General features: G+C 44.0%; 1 protein-coding gene and 1 pseudogene across 1 annotated transcript; both read left to right on the forward strand.

The window, feature by feature from the left end:
* The first annotated feature begins 2,906 nt into the window (after nt 1-2,906).
* On the forward strand, nt 2,907-8,652 carry LOC140912831 (olfactory receptor-like protein OLF2; annotated as a pseudogene).
* A 10,128-nt stretch (nt 8,653-18,780) lies between these two features.
* Nucleotides 18,781-19,713, forward strand: LOC140913774 (olfactory receptor 5G9-like). The gene has a single exon (XM_073350571.1). The coding sequence runs from the start codon at nt 18,781-18,783 to the stop codon at nt 19,711-19,713; it is 933 nt and encodes a 310-aa protein (XP_073206672.1).
* Nucleotides 19,714-24,104: the final 4,391 nt, after the last annotated feature.

The following is a 24,104-nucleotide window of genomic DNA, read 5'->3' on the forward strand; positions in this document are numbered from 1 at the left end:
AAAAAATTCCGCTTCACCCAAACTGAAAAACCACCAAAAATATTGGTGAATTCAAAACTTCGACCAAAGAAATATTCATTTTGGGTTGATTGAATCATTTCAATACTAAGACTTTCAGCGGCGACGTGTGGGAGGGACAAACTGGGTCAGGTGCTCTTTTTTCACAGTGGCCCACACAAGCCCCCACAGTTTCCTGTTGGTGCCCTCTCCCAGATTCAAAAGTCACTCCTGACCACTTTACCATCTCCTTCTCCAACATGGTGCCCGATTCCTGGTTAAAAAAAAAATGTCTAAAACTATTCATGGAAAGTTTCACCCTCTTCTAGATAAATTTTGTGTCTCGGTCACGGTGTGAAGCGATGATGATAAGAAGGGGCGTGCACAATGTGGGACAAGCAGGGGCATGGCCCCCCCAGAATCTCTGCCACTGCCTGCAGCTTCTACACTGGCCCCCGCCCCTAGATTCCCTCCTCCCCCACTCTTACCCTCTTTCTGCCAGGGTGGAAGTCGGGCTGACCATGGCTGGAGATCTCCCTGGGAACGGCACTCCAGCTCGCACTCCCGCTGAGCCCCACTAGATGGCACCCAGAACAGGGAAGCTGGGCTGGCGGCAGAGTTCTGCTAGGGGGGGCCCAGGGAGCCCTGCCCCTTTCTCGCCCGCAGCCACCAGTAAGTGTCCGGAGCCCGGGACAATGCGGGGTGGAGGCAGTGGGATGCTGGGAGGATGGGTGGGGATCCCAGGGAGGCAACAGGAGCTAAAGGGGTGGGGGAGGCAGCAGGGCCTGGAGGAATGGGGGAGTGGGGGGGGTCAGTATTTAAAGTGTCACCCCCCCCCCAAATAGTTACATTTAAATGCCTGTGCATGCCCCTGATTATGAGTAGAAAGGGTTACGGAGCCTTTCAACTTCAAGACCCTTTGCTTCCTGAGGCTAAGATCAACAATGCTGAGTGTTTGGACAGTCCACTCCCTTCGCCCTTTAACACCAAGATGCACAATGTTAAAGAACTCATAAAGTGCTCTGGTGTTTGCTGACACCTGCAGTAAAAGTAGATAGATAGATAGATAGATAGATAGATAGATAGATAGATAGATAGTGGAATTATCTGTGAACCCTGGAGTGAAGTATCATCTATCTATCTATCTATCTAAAGGGACAATATTATCAGTGTTATTTTCACTTTGCTGATTTGCTGCTGACATCTGTCTGTTGATATATCTATCACATCTATTTAAGAATGAATGGATTTGTGTGTAATAAAATAATCCCTTATCGCATATAAAACATATTTGCCTCTTTGCATTCTGAATAACCGGAGGCAGCATTTTCAAAGGCATCTGCTAATTATGAGTCTCTCTTGGACAGCTATGGAAGAGTGGGCCTGTCAAGGTTCCTTCCCCACTCTGAACTCTAGGGTACAGATGTCAGGACCTGCATGAAAACCTCCTAAGCTTACTTCTACCAGCTTAGGTTAAAACTTCCCCAAGGTACAAGCTATTTTACCCTTGGACTTCCACTGCCACCACCAAACTTTATCTGGGTACCTGAAAAAATGTAGTGTGGAAACGTCTTTCCTCCCAAAATCCTCCCAACCCTTGCAGCCCACTTCCTGGGGAAGGTTTGGTAAAAATCCTCACCAATGTGCATAGGTGACCACAGACCCAAACCCTTGGATCTTAAAACAAAGAAAAAGCATTCAGTTTCCTTACAAGAAGACTTTTAATAGAAGTAAAATAGAATCATCTCTGTAAAATCAGGATGGTAAATACCTTACAGGGTAATTAGATTCAAAACATAGAGAATCCCTCTAGGCAAAACCTTAAGTTACAAAAAAGACACACAGACAGGAATAGTCATTCTATTCAGCACAGCTATTTTCTCAGCCATTTAAAGAAATCATAATCTAATACATATCTAGCGAGATTACTTACTAAGTTCTAAGACTCCATTCCTGTTCTGTCTCCGGCAAAAGCATCACCCAGACAGACACAGACCCTTTGTTTTTCTCCCTCCTCCCAGCTTTTGAAAGTATCTTGTCTCCTCATTGGTCATTTTGGTCAAGTGCCAGAGAGGTTACCCTTAGCTTCTTAACCCTTTACAGATGAGAGGATTTTTCCTCTGGCCAGGAGGGATTTTAAAGGGGTTTACCCTTCCCTTTATATTTATGACAGAGCCCTAAACTCTTTCTGCCTCACCTGACCCACCTCAGAATGGGGGTAATCATTCTTGCCTGCCTTATAAGGGTGCTGTGAAGGTTCATGAATGTTTTCAGGTCCTTGTCTGGCCTCATCACCACAGTACCTCTCATCACCTCACAATCTTTAATGTTTGTATCCTGACAACATCCCTGGCTGTATTATCCCCGTTTTACAGATGACAACCTGAGGCTCAGAGAGATATATCTATCCTTATATGACCTTGGATGTCTGCAGCTGAGCCGGGAACTGAGCCTCAAAATTCAGAGTGCGCAGCAAGTGCCCAATCCACTAGACAATCTTGTCCTCACATAGCAATTGAGTAACTGTGGCATAAAACCTGTTTGTAAGAGAATGATGACTCAGCCCCTCATTCTATACAGCAATGCTGTCTTCTCCTTTACATTTGGTGTGTATGTGTGTCTCACAACTGCACGGAGGATGCCTCTCGTAGTCTCTAATACTGACTTTTTAGCTATTCGAGGGATTCCTTTGTGAAGGTACATTACAAATTGCATGTGATGTCCAGGCAGCTTTGTAAACAGCTGGTGGCTGGAGCGTACACTGTGGGGTTGGTGGATTCAATGATACACACATTTTGTACATTTCAGCTGTCACTTTGGAGCTCCAACATCATGAAACATTTCTTCTGTGTCACCCCCCCCCGCTGCTGGTGCTCTCCTGCTCTGACATCCGCATCAATGAGATTGTGATGTTTGCTTTCATGTGCTGCATTATCGTGAGCAGCCTTGTGACTGTCCTCCTCTTCTATGTCTATATCATCTCTACCATCCTGCAGATCTACTTCGCCAAGGGCCGGCGCAAAGCCTTTTCCTCCTGCACTTTCCACTTGACCTCAGTGGTCATGTTTCACGGCACCCTCCTCTTCATGTATTTACGCCCCACCTCCAGCTATTCCATGGACACAGACAAAATGGTTTCAGCATTTTACACGCTGGAGATCCCCATGGTGAACCCCCTCATCTACAGCCTGAGGAACATGGAGGTGAAGGACGCCTTAAGGAATGCAAGTTTCCCAGACACTTCAGTTTAAACACACAGGATTAGATAAAACAATAAAATAAAACCTATCTGTGTAGTCACTAAACTTCAGTGAGCACAAATAATGAGGCATAGAAGTCAGACATGGTTACAAGAAAAATAAAGCTAAAATGCAACTTGTGCCTAACTTAACAAACAATGTGCAATTCAAAGCAAAGGTTTTGTCCCCACATGCTTTCAGCAGTCTTACTGACCAAACTTCTTAGGTCAGGACCCTTGCCCCAGTCCAATGGCTGCTTCCTGTATCCCTTCACATGCAGTGAATAAACAGGCAGAGAGAGAGAGAGAGAGAGAGAGAGAGGTGCATAGGAATGTCTGCCACTTCTTTTTAAAGTCCTATCTCTCTTTTGAGAAACATTTCCACCTCATTACCAGGAAATAAAACGTCCTCGTGCAAGAATGATTCCTTGCTGCTTTTTCCTCATCTTTTTGAGCTTCTTTGGTTTCAATTCCTGCTTGATAACTCTGTTTACTGCTTAAATATAAAATTAAGAAGAGCACACATTTCTTTGTTAAAGATAGACCTGTTTGCCAACCTCAGTATGAAACATATTAATAAGAACGTAAGAACATAAGAATGGCCAGACTGAGTCGGAGCAAAGGTCCATCTAGACCAGTGTCCTGTCTTCTGACAGTGGCCAATGCCAGGTGCCCCAGAGGGAATGAACAGAACAGGTAATCATCAAGTGATCCATCCCCTGTAGCTCATTTCCAGCTTCTGGCAAAGAGAGGCTAGGGACACCATCCCTGCCCAGACTCGCTAATGGCCATTGATGGACCTATCCTGCATAATGTATCTAGTTCTTTTTTGAACCCTGTTATAGTCTTAGCCTTCACAATATTCTCTGGCAAGGATTTCTCAGGTTGGCTGTGCATTGTGTGAAAAAATACTTCTTTGTGGTTGTTGTAAACCTACTGCCTATTCATTTAATTTTGTGGCCCTTAGTTCTTGTGTTATGAGAAGGAGTAAATAACACTTCCTATCTACTTTCTCTCCACCAGTCATGATTTGGTAGACCTCTATCATATCCTCCCCTTAGTCATTTATTTTCCAAGCTAGAAAGTCCCAGTCTTATTCATCTCTCCTCATAAAGAAGCTGTTCCATAGCCCTAATCATTTTTGTTGACCTTTTCTGAACCTTTTCCAATTCATCTCTTTAGAGATGGGGTGACCACATCTGCATGCAGTATTCAAGATGTGGCAGTATTCAAGTTTTATATACAGGCAATATTATAGTTTCTGTCTTATTATCTATCCCTTTCATAATAATTCCCAACAGTTTGTTCACTTCTTTGACTACCGCTGCACATTGAGTGGATGTTTTCAGAAAACACCATACAATGTAATCTTATAATTTGCATACAATGTTGCCATATGTATTTTATCAGGACAATAATGATCAGCAAATTATGAGTTTTCAAATGATACATTATAAGGCATACTTTAAAAAGCCAAAAAAAAAAAACAACCAAAAATCCACACAAACAATTCCACCCCCACCACAAGTTACACTCTCTCAAATACAAGACAAAAAAGTCAGCTATTCGAACATAGGAAACATAGAATGTGAGAGGACTCCTGTCTGTGAAGCATACCAAACAGGTGTAGCCGCACCCATAGCCCTATGTAATCAGCAGCACAATCAGAACAAATTCCATAGGAACAACCCCTAGATTGCACAGTAACACCCTTTAGAGTCTGTGGGAATGTCAATTTATTCTATCGCCATGAAACTCTTCACTCCCATCCCTCCCACCTCCAAAAAACCACAGCGCAATGGTGATTTACACCATCTGTGAATCTGGCCCAATGACTCCCAGGGAGAGGCATCCATTGACAGTAGCAGGGGATGTGGTCTAATCGGTAGTGTCCATGTTATGGTTACCTCTTTAAGCAAGTCTATCCATATCCAGCAGACCTAGGCACAGTGCAGAGAAGCCCTGAGCATCCTCAGGAGGCACAAGTTGAGGAATGTAGAAGGTCCAATGTTGCCCATGTGATGTCACTATAAGGCAGGGGAGGATGCACATTCTCCCTTCCCTAGCTTCACCAGGTTGCTGGGCAGGGACAAGAGGCTGCCACTAGCAACATCTCCATGCAGGAGATTGTGCAGGAAGGACTCATCTCTATTTCAGAAAAAAAAAACCAAGTCCTGAGACCTGTAGGAAGAGAATGGATATTTGCAATGCATAGGAGCTGTTAGTGTTACAACTGGGTCATTTCACAAGATGAAATCCCTGGCCATGCATTGAAGAGATCCCAGCATGGATAGGCACAGAAATTAAATTGTCCCCTCTTTCACTGGGACTTTACTATTTGTCATTCTTGAATTGCTCTTTTCCTGTGAAATAAAAGGCATTTGCCTAGAAAGGTGAAGGCTACTCTTTGCGTGTGAAACCATAAAAATCAAGCTCTTCCTCTCATCTGTCAAAACCTGCACCACCATCGTCCAACAGGCCATTTTTATAATAGTGATTCCATTCAGAAGGGTCATTTCCACAGTTCCCTTTCAGGTGTGTGCCTGGGTGACCACGCACGAGGCAGTGAAGGGCAATGTGCCTAATTAGGTGCCTGGACCCTGGAGAGGATGCACTTGTAAGATGGGTGGTGGCCTTGGGAGGAGTAGGGAGTAGGTGAGGGAGCAGTGGAGTGAGATGGGGAGTGAGGGGAAATTGGGACATGCAGGGCTGCACCAGCTGAAAAGAGACGCGACTCTCTATCATTTATCAAAAATGTATTAATATTTGTGGTGAGAGCATGACTATTTCTAGTTGACTCTTAGATTTATTTAGCATGTTAGTGCTGAGCTCTGTGTGCAGATAATATGCATGAAGAGGGATAGTTTGTGACCTGCAGAAGTCCAGAGCATGCTGTGGTCTCCTCCTGAGCTCCTCTGGTCATCCTATGGTCTCCATCAGGCAAAAATGAGTGAACAAACTTTTCCTACCGTTAGGAGAGTAACCTAGCAAGGGAAGGACATTGGATACCATGGTGATTGGCATGCTGTAAATGCTCGATAATCTGGAGTACTCTTACATGTCTTACAGGTTTTACATTCGACCTATTGGGACCAGGACAATGATGTGATTCTGAAACCACGAATAACTGAGCAGATATAAGCTACAGCTGCAAATAATTTGTATGTTTCACCTGTATCTAACTTTCTGTTCCTTTGATTCAAAATTTCTTGTGAAAGCTCCTTGAATTTTTTTCTTGAGAAGCCATTTGATGGTAATTGGATTTTCCTTTCAACTATTTTTTCCATGAAATTATCTTTTCCCTGGAAATTATAAGCTTTCCATCAAAATACCAAACTGCTCTCCTCCCTAAACCATGGCTGTGGGACTCTGGTGATGTTCCAGGGCAGTTCAGCAAGAGGAGAGACCACCGTGCATCATGGGGGATGTAGTCCAGCCTGGGAGCCAGGTACATGGAAGAGATTGGTGCTGTGTGGTATCTAATGCACCCCTATGGTATTTCCTAACAAAAAAGATTTCGGTCTCCACAAAAAAATAAATAAATAAACAAACCGCCTTTGTGGATCAGTTCTACACAGTACTTGGCTTGCACTGAAAACAGCAGGATGTAATATACCCCTCACCTCATACTCTGTAACTCTGGTAGAAATTGCATCATTTAATAACACAATAGGAAAGATTGGGACAAATTAATCCCCAGGGCACCAATTACACCAAGGTGGCTTGGGTTCACTGAATGGATTAATTAGGTGTTATGGCTGTCTGAGCTCAGGTATTCCCAGTTGCTTCAGGAATCATGTGCCATAGATCACACATCTCGGTATAAAACTTCCCAAATGCTCCAAACTGGTAGTTTCTATGGATGGGAAAATGCCACCACATCTCTCTATCTCTTCTCAGCAGGTGCATGCTATTGTCCTGTATTACAGTCACACACACACTCAGACACCATGGGGATCAGCAGCTATTCAATTCCAGGCCTCCAGCACTTAATGTCTCAGGAACAACTCCGACCCCTTCAGCTAAAGGAGTGACGTCCTTGGTTGGAAAAAAGTAGGCAATTACCTAGTCACTGAAGCCTGGGCTTTCCATTATGTCTCTGGGTTTTCATACAGACTCAAGTAAATGCCAAAAAGCTTAATTAGCACAGTGAGCAACTTTACGCCAAACCTACATGCCAAGCCACAGAGCTCCCCTTGCCCAAAGAGGGTGGAAAGATTGACACTCCTTCACTCTCACCACTTCTTTAGCTATGGAATAATCCCTTCAGACTGATTCTCTCACAGCAGAATCACAAGTCACTGTTTTCTCTTTGAATGAGTGAACAGGGAGTGCTTGTGGGTGGGACATGATGAATCTGAAGTGTCATTATATTTGCACAGTGTGTGCATTTTATCGAACACCTGGAATGACCAGCTGTGAACACCTGGCTCTGTGGACTAAGCACTTCCCTGAGTGGGTACTGATGTTCATTAAGAAACTGATCTCTGTTTATCTTCACTTCTTTCATTACAGAGAAGGGGCAGGTTTTCCGCACCATTCACCTGCCCATATCTCTATAGCTGCCTGACCTCTGCCTGACCTCTATCACCCTGGTGGAGAACTGGGGGATGATCTTGTTAATCATGATTGATCCCCGACTCCACACCCCCATGTACTTTTTCCTCAGGAATTTGTCTTTCTGTGACCTCTGTCTTTCCTCGACAATTTCCCCCAAGATGCTGCTGAATTTCTTAGCCGAGAGGAAAGGCATTTCTTACACAGCCTGCGCTGTGGAAATATCTCTCTCTATCGCTTTTGTAGATGCTGAGTGCTTCTTGCTGGCTGTGATGGCGTATGACCGTTATGTTGCCATCTGTAACCCGCTGCTCTATACGGTCACCATGTCCAGGCGGTTTTGTAAACAGCTGGTGGCTGGGGTGTACGCTGTGGGGGTGGTGGATTCAATGATTCCCACATGTGTTACATTTCAGCTGTCATTCTGTAGCTCCAACATCGTCAATCATTTCTTCTGTGACATCCCCCCTCTGCTGGCGCTCTCCTGTTCTGACACCCGCATCAATGAGATTATGATGTTTGTTTTCACGTTGTGTTTGACAGGGAGCAGATTTGTGGCCATCCTCCTCTCCTATGTCTATATCACCTCCACTATCCTGTAGATCCGCTCTGCCGAGGGCCGACACAAAGCCTTCTCCACCTGCACTTTCCACTTGACTGCGGTGGTCCTGTTTTATGGCACCCAACTCTTCATGTATTTACGTCTCACGTCCAGCTATTCCATGGACACGGACAAAATAGTCTCAGTGATTTAATTGCTGGTGATCCCCATGTTGAACCCCCTCATCTACAGCCTGAGGAACATGGAGGTGAAGGACGCCCTGAGGAGAGCAGTGAATAAACTCCTAACCAGTTCTTGAATCTGTTAAACTTAGTACTGGTTTAGTGATGGGGAGTAGAAACAGGTGAATTGAATTCCCATCCCATTGCAATGTAATTTTGTTGAGCCCGTGGGAGTATAGTATTGTTATTATGAATTTGTTTGTATTCCAATGGGGCCTGCAGGCCCCAACTAAAATCAGGGCTTTGTTAAGCTATTACCCCATCAAAATTCCAGGAGGCACCTGTTTCAATTGTGTGAATATTTGTGACGTGCTTCTGTAGAACTGATCAATTAAATTGTTTTAATGGTTCATTTTATTAATATAACTTCAAAAATAAAGATTTATGAATGAAACTACATTCTTTCATAAAACCAGATACCCCAATAACTGGCGAATTGACTTTCACTTTCAATCCAATTGCTGCTTAAATAGCTGAAACTTACACTGTTTCAACATTGTAACTTCTTCTCACTGTTTGCCATTCCTTACACTTGTCCATATTTTAACTCAAACTCCATTTTAACTTGTCCCAAACTCCATTTTAAAATGCTCACTCCATTTTGAAAAAGCTTGCAGCAACCTTCATTTTTGCAAAACCCTGCTGTAATCTTATTAGTGTAGTTTAGATGTGTGAATGAGGTATATATGGATAATAGAATCAACCTCCCACCCAGACTGTCCTGATGAAATAAAGTGTAAACACCAATGGCTGAAGATGCAGACAACAGCCCTGATAAAGCAAGAAGAGTCCACCCTGGAAAAAAAATAACAAAAGTTCAATTGAAGAAACATCAAAGCCAAGTCCCAGGCTGAAAGTCATGTCTGCAATTGATGGGTGATCAATCACACCAAACCCAGAGGCAGTGTGACACATCAAGACCTATAGACTCTGGATTCAAACTAAAGCCTACAAAAAGGATGGGTGAGATGGATCACTTTGGAGGGTAACATTCTGCTCCCAACACAGAAGGGCATTGGTGCATGCCCAACAGAGACCCAGTTCTTCCTTGTGCCTGGCTTTCCTGGCCAGTTATCTGCCACGAGCTACGAACTCAAGCCCAGAACTCAAACTACATTCAGGAATGGTAACTATCTAGCAGCTACAGAACATTTGATGTGTGTGTGTGTGTGTATATACATGGGTATTAGATATTAGTTATTGGTCATAAATCAAATTGTGTTATAATACATGTGACATCTTGTCTTGTCCCATGAAACAAACCTGTGTAGTTTTGTCTGCATAACACTTTGAAAGCATAGATGTATTTGTATTGGGAAAGAAGAGGGGGGAATCAAATCTATCTCCTTCTGCTTTGTAGTGGGTTTGGTTTGGTTATGCAGTTGCAAGTATGAAGTGTGTGATTTCTATGGCTGAAACAAAGGGAGTTTTGCACCTAGCACCCTCCTGATCATCTGCAGCCCTTTACATCCTCTGTGGGGTTGTTGTGTAGATTGTCGCCTGGTTTGTATCCACGCATGTGGAGGAGAAAGGTGAATTCCATCAAAATGGCCTTTATTTTAAGTTAAGGGAGCAACAAAATAAGTAATAACAAGGGTAAGATATCCAAAAGAGAATGTGGTGTGTGTGCATCCACTGTAAGAATCTGCATTGAACTGAATACAAAGTAATATGGGAAGGGTGAGTTTTTTCGAGTATATAAATTAAACAGAAAGAAAAAGTCATATCAGACTCTAGATGTTTATACCACAGGAGCAGGTTCGCTATGAGGTCTTACTCTTAGTTCTGTGGGTAAGTCCTATGGACTCTGAAGAATAGGGATTCTGGGAATTGTACAGCTCAGGTTGCGGAGAGTGAGAAATGGATAGAGCTGGGCCAATAGCTGATTTTTGCATTCATGGGTGGTTAGAAAACATTGAAAAACAAATTCAGTTCAACCTGAACCAAATCTGAAAATTCCTCAAATGTTTGGCAAATTGAAAACATTGACAGAAATGTCCTGTGGGGTGGAGGGAACTATTTAGCATGACCAGAAATGGAACATTTCCTTTCCTTCCTGGATACTTTTTGATGTCAAAGCAAAGACAATGTAGGTCCACACTGACAAAAGGGATGGGAATGGAAGAGGTGGTAATGGTGCTGCTTCCCTTGTAGACTTTAACCCAGTGATTAGATCACTCCCATGGGAAGTGGGAGATCCAGGTCAATTCCCCCTCTGTCGAATGGGGAGAAGCAATTTGAAAGTGGGTCTCCCACATTGCTGGACAGGATCCTGGTGACTGGGCTATGTTCTGTCCTGCATCATTCTCAGGACTGGTCTACACTACTGCTGTAAATTGATATAAGTTATGACTCTGTAGACAAGTGGTTCGGGGCACCAACATGCTCAACTTCATGTCTCTGTTCCAATGGTTTTTTAATTACTTGTCCACTGTAGAACAACTTTGACAGGAGAGATTGAGAGCAACCGAGTCTAGAATACGACACCACTCAGGGGCTGGGATGCTTTTTAGAAATACAGGAAACGCAAATGCACGTCTTTGCTCAGCACTGGACAGAAAGGGGAAATGCACCTGGATCTCCCACCTCACAGGTGAACACCCTCAGTATTAAGCTAAAAATTACAAAGAGAGGGAGCATAAATTATTCATAAATTTAATAGTGAAAAGTACAAGGTCATGATTTAGTGATTAATAACAAGAATTTTTGTTATAAACTGGGGACGCATCACTTGGAAGTAATAGAGGAGGAGAAGGACCTCATAGTATTGGTTGACCTTGGGATGACTATGAGCTGCCAAGGTGATATGGCCATGAAAAAAAAGCTAATGCAGTCTTGGGATGCATCAGGCGAGGTATTTCCAGGAGAGATAAGGAGGTTTTAGTACCATTCTACAAGGCACTGGTGAGACCACATCTGCAATATTGTGTGCAGTTCTGGTCTCCCATGTTTAAGAAAGATGAATTCAAACTGGAACAGGTATAGAGAAAGGCTACTAGGATGATCCGAGGAATGGAAAACCTGTCTTATGAAAGGAGACTCAAGGAGCTTGGCTTGTTTAGCCTAACCAAAAGAAGGCTGAGGGGAGATATGATTACTCTCTATACATGTATCAGAGGGATAAATACCACGGAGGGAGAAGAATTATTTAAGCTCAGTACCAATGTGAACACAAGAACAAATGGATATAAACTGGCCAGCAGGAAGTGTAGACTTGAAATTATATGGAGGTTTCTAACCATCAGAGGAGTGAAGTTCCGGAACAGCCTTCCAATGGAAGCAGTGGGGGCTAAAGACATATCTGGCTTCAAGACTAAGCTTGATAATTTTATGGAAGGGAGGATATGATGGGCTAGCCTAATTTTGGCAACTAATTAATCTTCAACTATTAGCAGTAGGTATGCACAATGGCCTGTGTTGGGATGTTAGATGGGGTGGGATCTGAGTTACTGCAGAGAATTCTTTCCTGGGTGTCTGGTTGGTGAGTCTTGCCCAAGTGCTCAGGGTTTAGCTGATCACCATATTTGGGGTTGGGAATTAATTCTCCTCCAGGGAAGATTGTCAGAGGCCCTGGGGGTTTTTCACCTTCCTCTGAAGCGTGTGGCATGGGTCACTTGCTGAAGGATTCTCTGCACCTCGAAGTCTTTCAACCATGATTTGATGACTTCAATAGCTTAGACAGACGTTCAAGATTTGTTACAGGAGTGGCTGGGTGAGATTCTGTGGCCTGCGTTGTGCAGGAGGTCAGACTCGACGATCACAATGGTCCCTTCTGATCTTAAAGTCTATGATTCTATGTTTAGTCTGGAAGAAATTCACCCTTTTCTCGATATTTTCATGTCTCAATGCTGGGAAATTACTTAAACAGCCTTTTGGAGAGGTACAAACACATGAAGTGGAATACAGTCACCCCAGTTTCATATCATATTCAAAAGGTCTTACGGGAGAGACAGAGATCCAGACCAGCTGATGCTCTGGCACTCTGTGTTCCATTTCACAAGGAAAGGAACAACATTATTTGCATGTGCTCTTCACACCTGTAGTCCTGGGAGCAAAGATGTTACAGGGAGCAAATCTCAAAGTCATCCCATAAAGCAGCTCCAGACGAATTAAGGGTAACCTGGGTGTGGTTAGCAAACAGGGAAAAGTTCGACTCTTAGTCTGATTTTTACAGTTCTGAGCAGGCGCTGCTTTCGTCCTCAACTCGTTGTATGTGAAGGGAGGAAAAACAAAGAGCTACCACGAACTCATGGGCAAACAAGTCAGTTTCAGAGCATTTTGGCCTTTAATTGAAATTACAGTGGGCCATTCATGGGAAGGGAAGAAAGGAATTATCCTTAGACAAATTTTAACTTTTCTGAACATATTTACCTATCAGGAGAAGGAAAGAGCTTTACCAAGGGAGGGAGAAGCGTGACAGGAAAAGGAGAAAAAAAATCCTTTAATAGGAAGGGGGAAACTCCCACATCCATTCAGGGAATGTCTATACCTAGGCCATTACATTGACTCAGCAATGGTGTGCAGCAGTACCGGAGCATAGATGCTTTCCACATTGATGGAAGGGTTTTTTCATCGATGTAGTTAATCCACATCTCCGAGAGACAGTAGCTACATCAATGGAAGAATGAAATTGAGGGTCAGTAGAAGCTAACTGCCTCGCACAGGGTGTGAAAATTTTCCCTGCTCTGTGCGACGGAGCTCTGTTGATCTAATTTTTAAGCATAAACCAGGCCACAGAGAAGCTGCCGATGTAAAAGACCAGTTGGGAAATCTAGTCCTATCTCCCTGCCAGGGCAGCAGAATCCCCTTCGGTTCTTTTTGTTCAGGCTCGTTGGAAATATTCCACTTATCCCAGCTTCCCCGTAGAGATTCTTCTGTATTTTGATTGAGCTCAGTGTCAGGCTGTGTGTGTGTGTTTGGTGTGCAGTGGGCACTATGGGTGTGCATGTGGTGGGGGTACACTGGAGCTGAATGTCAAGGGGAGGCAGATGTGTGTCCCTTGCCCTGCCCAGTGCTCAGGCTGGCGTCCCCCCCTCCTCCCAGTGCAGGGCTCCTTGTGAGATCAAAGAATCATAGGACTGGAAGGGATCTCGGGAGGTCATCTAGTCCACTCCCCTGCACTCATGGCAGTTCTAAGTATTATCTATTATCTAGTATTATCTGCAGTTCACTGAAACTGAGATTCACTCAGTTCAGGGGCTTCTTAGTTAACAGAGACTTTCCCAGTACCCAGTTTTCAGCCTTTCTGGGCAGTCTGCAACTTCGGCAGTTCTAGCTTCTTTTGATCTTCACTTTTACTGATTTTGCTTATTTTTCTGTCCCTATTTCCCTTAACTGAAATAAGCAATCAGAAACTAACAAAACAGTAATCACTTTGTCTATTCTCTACCCACCACAGCCAAAAGTCACTTAAAATCATGACCAGAGTCTCAAAGACATCAGCTGTGCACACATCCTGCTCAGCTACGCCACTGTGACGTGTTGGGTCGCAGAAACCCTTTTGGGACTGCCACGTGATGTGCTGAGTCTCCCTCTGAGCCTGTTTTCCGTGCCAGCTTGAGACTTCAGTACCTTACCTCGTTTGAGCTAGACACGCTTGCCTGCTGCAAACCCGGATCCAAGTCTCAACCACGTCTGCCACAAGCTGCAGGCTTCACTGAAAACAGCTTAAGAAGTGCTCCTGTTTCTATCATTCAGATAGCCAGCTCCCAATGGGGTCCAAACGCCAAATAAATCCGTTTTACTCTTTATAAAGCTTATATAGGGTAAACTTATACATTTTCACCCTCTATATCACTAATAGAGAGATATGCACAGCTGTTTGCCCGCCCCCGCCCCCCTGGAATTAATACATACTCTGAGTTAATTAATAAGTAAAATGTGATTTTATTAAATACAGAAAGTAGAATTTAAGTGGTTCCAAGTAATAATAGACAGAACAAAGTGAATTACCAAACAAAATAAAATAAAACCTATAAGTCGAAGCCTAATACAATGAAAACTAAATGCAGGTAAATCTCACCCTCAAAGATGTTGCAATTAGCCTGTTTTACAGACGAGACTTCCTCCTTGTGTGGGTCCAGCAATCACTCACACCCCTGTAGTTACTGTCCTTTGTTCCAGTTTCTTTCAGGCATCTCCTTGGGGTGGAGGGGCTATCTTCTGTGCCAGCTGAAGACAAAATGGAGGGGTTTCCCCAGGGGCTTATTTAGTCTCTCTCTTGTGGGTGGAAACCCCTTCCCCTCTCCTATGCAGAATCCAGCTCCAAGGTGGCGTTTATAGTCACATGGGCAAGTCACATGTCCATGCACGACTCAGTTCCTTAAACAACAACACTACATTCCCAGGAAAGCTCAGATGTGGATTGGCATCTCTCAAAGTTCATTGTTAGCTTAAGTGTTTCTTGATTGGGCACTTACAAAGAATAATCTTTTCTCAAGAAGCTGTCCAACTGCTTCACTGAGGGTACTTAAAATCAAACAAGTATTCATAACTTTGAATACAAAAACGTTACATGCATACAAACAGAATATATCCAGTAGATCATAAGCACACAAACAGAATATATCCAGTAGATCATAAGCTTTGCAGAGATATGTTACACAGCATATCTGGCATAAAACATATTCAAGATATGTCATATTTACAGGTATGAGCCTATTTCTATAAAGAATTATGGGGTGCAACATCACACTCTGTTTCACGGAGTATAAATTATGGGAAATAAATAAAACTAACAAAAGAATCAGAAGGGAGCTGGCATGCTCGGAGATATTTTGTAGCAGCATCTGCAAAGATGCTGCAGGGATCTTCAGGGTTAACCACCAGTTTGGGGAATATCCTCCTTTTTGCAGCCTGCCCTGACCTTGGCATTTTCAGTGAGGACTGCCCCAGGCACCTACGGATCACAGGAGGCACAAAAACCAGGAGGAGGAGTTGTGGACATGACTCTCAGAGGAAGTAGGGGCATAGTGTTTCCTGGGCAAAGACCTGGGGTGACAGACTTTGGATACAGAGATTGCTGGTTTTTGGTTGTTTCTAGTGGTGTTCAGGGAAGCAGGATTTTGCCTCCATTCTTTGTAGCCCCTCCGCCATGGATTATACCAAAGAATGTAGCTGACTTGGATCATCAATTTTTCCTCTGAATACAATCGACCCTGCAATGCCTCACAGTTTGGGACCACTTAGGAGAAGGGAGCACCAACATTCCCTGGAGCACTGATAATACCACCCAAGCCTGCACACCCTTGCGGGATAATTTCTCCTACCATAGTGAAGAAGGGAGGAGTCATCACTGGGCCCGCCTTGGGTCTCCTTGTGGAAAGGTGATGACCACAACGTCCTTGTGCATCTGAAGCCATGGATCAGTGCATGGGCCCATCCCTTGGGGGACCTACACTTTCATGTCAATTGAACACTGCTGTCAATCAGCACCGCACCTTTGGTGTTCTTGGGATATTTTCTAGGTTGGTGGCTGTGACATACCAGGGTCCAACCCAGACTAATCAGGAGCTGTGTCATACCTGCCTGAAACCTTACAATGCATTGCTGAAGTGGCTTCAACTTTGGCCACTCACAAACCACCATCTAGCATGCAAATCACACCCGAGGCATGTGTGTGTAACTGCAGCCTGGCCAGGAATAGTTGGGCTACACTCAGGCTCTCACCACCCTTCCTTTACCACCCCTCCAGGGTGACCCCAACACATTCCACAGTCTTTGATTTCCCTCCAGAAATGTACGTCCTGTGTTGCCCAGTCCTCTCCTGGACAATACAAGCTACATTGTCCATTATTTCTTTAATAGCACTAACATGCCTGCAACTTAGCTTCTCAGATACTTCTATTTAAACACACTGGATTAGATAAAACAATAAAAAACGAAGTTTATTAACTACAAAGATAGATTTTAAGTGAGTGGAAATAAGGAGGCAAAGAAGTCAGAGATGGTTTCAAGAAAAATAAAGGTAGAATGCAACTTGTGCCTAAATTAACAAATGATGTGAAATTCAAAGGAAAAGTTTCCTCACCACATGCTCTCAGCACTCTCACTGACCAAACATCTTAGGTCAGGAGCCATCCCCCACTCCAATGGCTGCTTCCTTTATCCCTTCAGATGTGGTGAATCAATGGGCAGAGAGAGAGAGGTGCCTTGGGATGTCTGCACCTTCTTTTTAGAGTCCTATTCCCCCTTTGAGAAACATTTCCACCTGTTTACCAGAAGACAAAGTGTCTTTGTAGAAGGATGTTCCCTGCTGCTTTTTCCTCACCTATTTAGATACAAAATTAAGTAGAACACAAATTTCTTTGTTTAAGACAGAGCAGTTTGCCAGCCTCAGTTTTCACCATGTATTAAGAACACAATACAGTGTAATCTTACAACTTCACATACATGATAAAATATTATTAATATTTGTGAGGAGAGCATGACTATTTTAGTTGACTCATAGATTTATTTAGCATTTTATAGCTGAGCTCTGTGTGCAGATCATATGCATGCAAGATGGATAGTTTTGTGAACTGCACATGTCTGTAGCATGTTGTGGCCTCCCCCTGAGCTCCTCTGGTCATAATGTGGTCAGCATCAAGCAAAATGAGTGAACCTGTCTTTCCTACTTTGGGGAGTAACCTAGCAAGGGAAGGACATAGGATATAATGGTGATTGGCATACTGTAAATAGCTAGATAATCTGCAGTACTCTTACATGTCTTAAAGGTTTTACATTCCACCTACAGGGGCCAGGACAATGAGGTTACTCTGAAACCAGGAATGACAGAGAAGATATCAGTTACACCTGCAAACAATTAGTTTGTTTCACCTGTATCTAACTTTCAGTTTCTTTGATTCCAAATTTGTTGCTAAGACTGGTTGAAAATTTTTCATGAGTTTTTTTATAGGAAATTGGATTTTCCATTTAACTATTTTTTTCCAATAAGTTATCTTTTCCCTGGAAATTATAAGCTTTCCATCAAAATACCAAACACCCATCCTCCCTAACCATGCCTGTGGGACTCTGGTGATGTTCCAGGGCAGTTCAGCAAGAGGAGAGACCATCATGCATCATGGGGGATGTAGTCCAGCCTGGGAGCCTGGCCCGTGGAAGAGATTGGGTCTGAGGCACCCCCATGGTATTTCCGAGTCAAACTATTAAGATTTTAGTGAAAAGATTTTAGTCTTCACAAAAAAAACCCCAAAACCCGTTGTGGATCATCTCTACACAGTACCCAGCTTGAAGTGATAACACCAGGATGAAATATACCCCTAACTTCATACTCTGTAAATCTGGTAGTAATTGCATCATTTAATAAACCAGTAGAAAGAGTCGGTCAAATTAATCCCCAGGGCACCAATTACACAGAGGGTGGCTTTGGTTTACTGAATTCATTAATGACGTGTTATGGCTCTCTGAGCTCAGGTATTCCCAGTTGCTTCAGGAATTATGTCCCATAGATCACACATCTTCGTATAAAGCTTCCCTAATGGTCCAAACTGGCAGTTTCTGACAATGATGAAACACCACCACATCTCTCTCTGTCTTCTCAGCAGGTACGTGCTATTGTCCTTAATTACAGACACGCACACACGCAGACACCTTGGGGATCAGCAAGTATTGAAAGCCTCAGCCCCAACTCCTACCCCTTTAGCTAAAGGAGCAAAGTCCTTGGTTGGAAAAAAGTAGGCAATTACCTAGTCACTGAAGCCAGGGCTTCCCATGATGTCTCTGGGTTTTCAGACAGGCTAAAATAAATGCCAAAAAGCTTACTAAGCACGGCAAGCAACTTTACCCCAAACGGACATGCCAAGCCACAGAACTCCCCTTATCCAAAGAGGGTGGAAAAATTGACACTCCGTTACTCTCACCCCTTCTTTAGCGATGGAATAATCCCTTCAGACTGATTCTCTCACAGCAGAGTCACAAGTTACTGTTTTCTTTTCGGATTTGTGAACAGTAATGTTTGTGTGTGGGACATGATTAACCTGTGTGTCATTGTGTTTGCACAGAGTGTGCATTTTATCGAACGCCTGGAATGACCAGCTGTGAATATCTGGCTCTGTGCACTAAACCCTTCCCAGAGCGGGTACTGATGTCCATTAAGAAACTGATCTCCATTTATCCTCTCTCACCTCATTACAGAGAAGGGGCAGGTTTTCTGCACCCTTCACCTGCCCACATCTCTGTAGCTGCCTGATCTGTGTTCAGAGGAGATGGGAAATCACTCGGAGGCGACTGAGTTCATTCTCTCAGGACTGACAGATCATCCGGAGCTGCAGGTCCCTCTCTTTGTGGTATTCCTACTGATTTATGGTATCACCCTGGTGGGGAATGGGGGGATGATCTTGTTAATCATGATTGATCCCCGACTCCACACCCCCATGTACTTTTTCCTCAGGAATTTGTCTTTCTGTGACCTCTGCATTTCCTTGATAATTTCTCCTAAGATGCTGCTGAATTTCTTAGCCGAGAGGAAAAGCATTTCTTACACGGCCTGCGCTGTGCAAATGTATCTCTCTTTCGTTTTTGGAGATGCTGAGTGCCTCTTGCTGGCTGTGATGGCGTATGACCGTTATGTGGCCATCTGTAACCCGCTGCTCTATACGGTCACCATGTCCAGGCAGCTTTGTAAACAGCTGGTGGCTGGGGTGTACGCTGTGGGGGTGGTGGATTCAATGATACACACGTGTTGTACATTTCGGCTGTCATTCTGCAGCTCCAACATCATCAATCATTTCTTCTGTGATGTCCTCCCACTTTTGGCGCTCTCCTGTTCTGACACCCACATCAATGAGATTGTGATGTTTGCTCTGACGAGCTGCATTACAGGGAGCAGCTTTGTGACTGTCCTCCTCTCCTATGTCTATATCATCTCCACCATCCTGCAGATCCGCTCTGCCGAGGGCCGGCACAAAGCCTTCTCCACCTGCACTTTCCACTTAACCGCTGTGGTCCTGTCTTTTGGCACCCTCTTCTTCATATATTTGCGTCCCACCTCCAGCTATTCCATGGACACAGACAAAGTGACCTCAGTGTTTTACACGCTGGTGATCCCCATGTTGAACCCCCTCATCTACAGCCTGAGGAACACGGAGGTGAAGGATGCCCTGAGGAAAGCAATGAATAAACTCCTAACCAATTCTTGAATCTTTTTAACTCTGTATTGGTTTAGTGCTGGGGAGTGGAAACAGTTGAATTCAATTCCCAGCCCATTACGATGTAATTTTGCAGAGCCCATGTGATTAGTGTTCATTATTATTTTGTTATTAAAATTAATTTGTTTGTATTCCAACAAGGTCTGCAGGCCTCAGCTGAGGTCACTGGACAAAACCTGAGGAAGACTCACAGGTCCAGAAAGAGAGAATGATTTTATAAGCTGGTTCCTAGGGGCATCCACCTAGAGGGTGAGATATTCAACTTCACATCTCAGGACAGTGAGTGGCAGTTCCCACTGTATTTTACACTGAATGCATCTGAGGAAGTGAGCTGTTTCTCACAAAAGCTTATGCTCAAATACACTTGTTCGTCTCTAAGGTGCCACAAGTCCTCCTTTTCTTTTTGCGGCTACAGGCTAACACGGCTGCTACTCTGAAACCGTTCCAAAGGGGTTTCTGTGACGCAATCTGTCATACAGAGTTCAGGAATAAAATTGCAAAACAATGTGTGTGTGTCTGGGGCGGGGGGGGACGTAGGCGGCATGGGAGGACAGCACAAGAACCGATGGACTTCAATTGCAGGAAGGGTGGTTTAGGTTGGGCATTAGGTGAAACATCCCAACAGTGAGGGTGGCTAAGGAGTGGAATAACCTGCCCAGGAAGGTTGTGGAATCTCCACTGCTACAGATTGTTAAGAGCAGGCTAGAGAAACACCTGTCAGGGATGGTGTAGATAATACTCAGTCGTGCTGTGAGTGCAGGGGAGGGGACGAGATGACCTCTTGAGATCCCTTCCAGTCCTTTGATTCTATGATCTCACAAGGCGCCCTGCACTCGGGGGTGGGGGGACGCCAGCCTGAGCACTGGCAGGGCAAGGGACACGCATCCGTCTCCACTTGACATTCAGCTCCACTGTGCCCCCCACCTCACACACACACATAGTGCCCCCTGCACACCAAACACACACACACAGAGACAGAGTGTCCACTACACACACACAGCCTGACACTGAGCTCAGTCAGAATGCAGAATAATCTCTACGGGGAAGCTGGGATAGCTGCAATATTTCCAACTCGCCTGAACAAAAAGAACCGGAGAGGATTCTGCTGCCCTGGCCGGGAGATAGGACTAGATTTCCCAAATGGTCTTTTCCATCGGCAGCTTCTCTGAGGCCTGGTTTATGCTGAAAAAAAGATCAACAGAGCTCCGTCAGACAGGGAGGGGAAACTTTTCACACCCTGTGGGTGGCAGTTAGCTTGTACTGACCCTCAGTGTCATTCTTCCATTGACCTAGCTACTGCCTCTCGGGGACGTGGATTAACTACATCGAAGGAAAAATCCTTCCTTCACTGTGGAAAGCATCTACACTATGGCACCGCTGCACATCACAGCTGAGTCAATGTAATGGCCTTAGTATAGATATTCCCTGTATCGATCGGTGAGTTTTCCCCCTTCCCATTAAAGCGATTTTTCTCTCCTTTTCCTGTCACTCTTCCCCCTCCCTTGATAAAACTCTTTCCTTCTTTTGATAGGTAAATATGTTCAGAAAACTTGAAATTTGTCCTCTTAGGATAATTTCTTCCTTCCCCTCACATGAATTTCATTTCAATTAAAGGCTGAAATGCTCTGAAACTGACTTACTTCTCCATGACTTGTTGGTACCTCTCTATTTCTCCGCCCTTCACTTACAATGAGTGGAGGACGGAAGCAGTACCATCTCAGAACCCAAAAATCAGACTAAGAGTTGAATTTTTCTCTGTTTGCTAACCACACCAACGTTACCCTTAATACCTCTGGAGCTGCTAACTTAGGCGGCAGAGGTTAAATTTGGCTTTGATGACTTTGAGATTTGGTCTCTAGAGCATCTTTGCTCCCAGGACAACAGGTGTGCACAGCACATGCAATTAATGGTGTTGCCATGTCTTTCCTTGTGGAAATGGAACACAGACGGACAGAGAATCAGCTGGCCTGGATCGCTGTCTCTCCTGTGAGGTCATTTTAACATGATACAAAACTGAGGTGACTATATTCCACTTTATTTGTTGGTCACCTCTTCAAATGCCTCTTTAAGTAATTTCCCAACTTTGGGATGGAAAGGTGTCCAGAAATGAGTGAATTTCATCTTGACTAATTAAATTATTGTCAAAAACAATACCGTTTGGATTGACCTGAAACTTTTCACAAACATGTTACAAAAACGCCTAACAGCTTTGTCCCAAAACAATGTGAGTGTGTGTGTGGGGGTAGGATTTCATAGATTCATGGATGTTAAGGTCAGAAAGGACCATTATGATCATCTAGTCTGACCTCCTGCACAACGCAGGCCACAGAATCTCACCCACCCACTCCTGCGAAAAACCTCTCACCTATGTCTAAGCTATTGAAGTCCTCAAATTGCGGTTTAAAGACTTCAAGGAGCAGAGAATCCTCCAGCAAGTGACCCATGCCCCATGCTACAGACGAAGGCGAAAAACCTCCAGGGCCCCTAACAGTCTGCCCTGGAGGAAAATTCCTTCCCGACCCCAAATATGGCAATCAGCTAAACCCTGAGCTTATGGGCAAGATTCATCAGCCAGATACCCAGGAAAGAATTCTCTGTAGTAACTCAGCTCCCACCCCATCTAACATCCCATCACAGGCCATTTTGCCTATTTACCATGAATATTTAAAGATTAATTTATTGCCAAAATCATGTTATCCCATCATACCATCTCCTCCATAAACTTGTCAAGTTTAATCTTAAAGCCAGATAGGTCTTTTGCCCCCATTGCTTCCCTTGGAAGGCTATTCCAAAACTTCACTCCTCTGATTAAACTTCCCAATGACCAGTTTATATCCATTTGTTCTTGTGTCCACATTGGTACTGAGCTTAAATAATTCCTCTCCCTCTCCAGTATTTATCCCTCTGATATATTTACAGAGAGCAATCATATCTCCCCTCAACCTTCTTTTAGTTAGGCTAAACAAGCCAACCTCCTTGAGTCTCCTTTCATAAGACAGGTTTTCCATTCCTCAGATCATCCTAGTAGCCCTTCTCTGTACCTGTTCCAGTTTGAATTCATCTTTCTTAAACATGGGAGACCAGAACTGCACACAGTATTCCAGGTGAGGTCTCACCAGTGCCTTGTAGAACGGTACTAAAACCTCCTTATCTCAACTGGAAATACCTCACCTGATGCATCCCAAGACCGCATTAGCTTTTTTCACATTCATATCACATTGGCAGCTCATAATCATCCTATGATCAACCAATACTCCAAGGTCCTTCTCCTCCTCCGCTACTTCTAATTGATGCGTCCCCAGTTTATAACTAAAATTCTTGTTATTAATCCCTAAATGCATAAACTTACACTTCTCACTATTAAATTTCATCCTATTACTATTACTCCAGTTTACAAGGTCATCCAAATCTTCCTGTATGATATCCCGGTCTCTCTCTAAATTAGCAATACCTCCCAGCTTTGTATCATCCTCAAACTTTATTAGCACACTCCCACTTTTTGTGCCGAGATCAGTAATAAAAAGATTAAATTATATTGGTCCCAAAACTGAGCCCTGAGGAACTCCACTGGTAACCTCCCTCCAGGCTGACAGTTCACCTTTCAATAGGACCTGCTGTAGTCTCCCTGTTAACCATTTCCTTTTCCACCTTTCAATTTTCATATTGATCCCCATCTTTCCCAATTGAACTAATAATTCCCTGTGTCGCCCCGTATCAAGCACCTTACTAAAATCTAGGTAAATTTGATCCACTGTGTTTCCTTTGTCTAAAAAAATCTGTTAATTTCTCAAAGAAGGAGATCAGGTTGGTTTGGCATGATCTACCTTTTGTAAAACTATGTTGTATTTTGTCCAATTGACCTCAATGTCCTTAACTACTTTCTCCTTCAAAAAAGGCTAGTGTGTCTGGCTCAACACGGCAGGGTTCTGGAGGCCCAGGCTGGCAGGGAAAACAGCACATCAGATGACAGGAGGGAGGGAGGGGGGTGGCATGATTGGAGATACTTTGTTGCAACATCTGCAGAGCTGCTGCAGAGATCTTCATTGTTAACCACCAGTGACCAACACATGAAGGGGAGTACAACCACCTCAATTTCATATTATATTCAAAAGGCCTCACGGGAGAGACAGCAATTGAGACCAGCTGATTCTCTGGCCCCCTGTGTTCCATTTCCACAAGAAAAGACATGACAACAACCTTAATTGCATGTGCTGTGCACACCTGTTGTCCTGGGAGCAAAGGTGATCCAGGGAGAAAATCTCAAAGTCATCCCAGGAAGCAGCTCCAGAGGTATTAAGGGTAACGTTGGTGTGGTTAGCAAACAGGGAAAGATTCAAAACTGATTTTACGGTACTGATTTTAGGGTTCTGAGCAAGTACTGC

Source organism: Lepidochelys kempii, chromosome 6 (genome assembly GCF_965140285.1).
Source record: "Lepidochelys kempii isolate rLepKem1 chromosome 6, rLepKem1.hap1, whole genome shotgun sequence".
Lineage (NCBI taxonomy): Eukaryota > Metazoa > Chordata > Testudines > Cheloniidae > Lepidochelys > Lepidochelys kempii.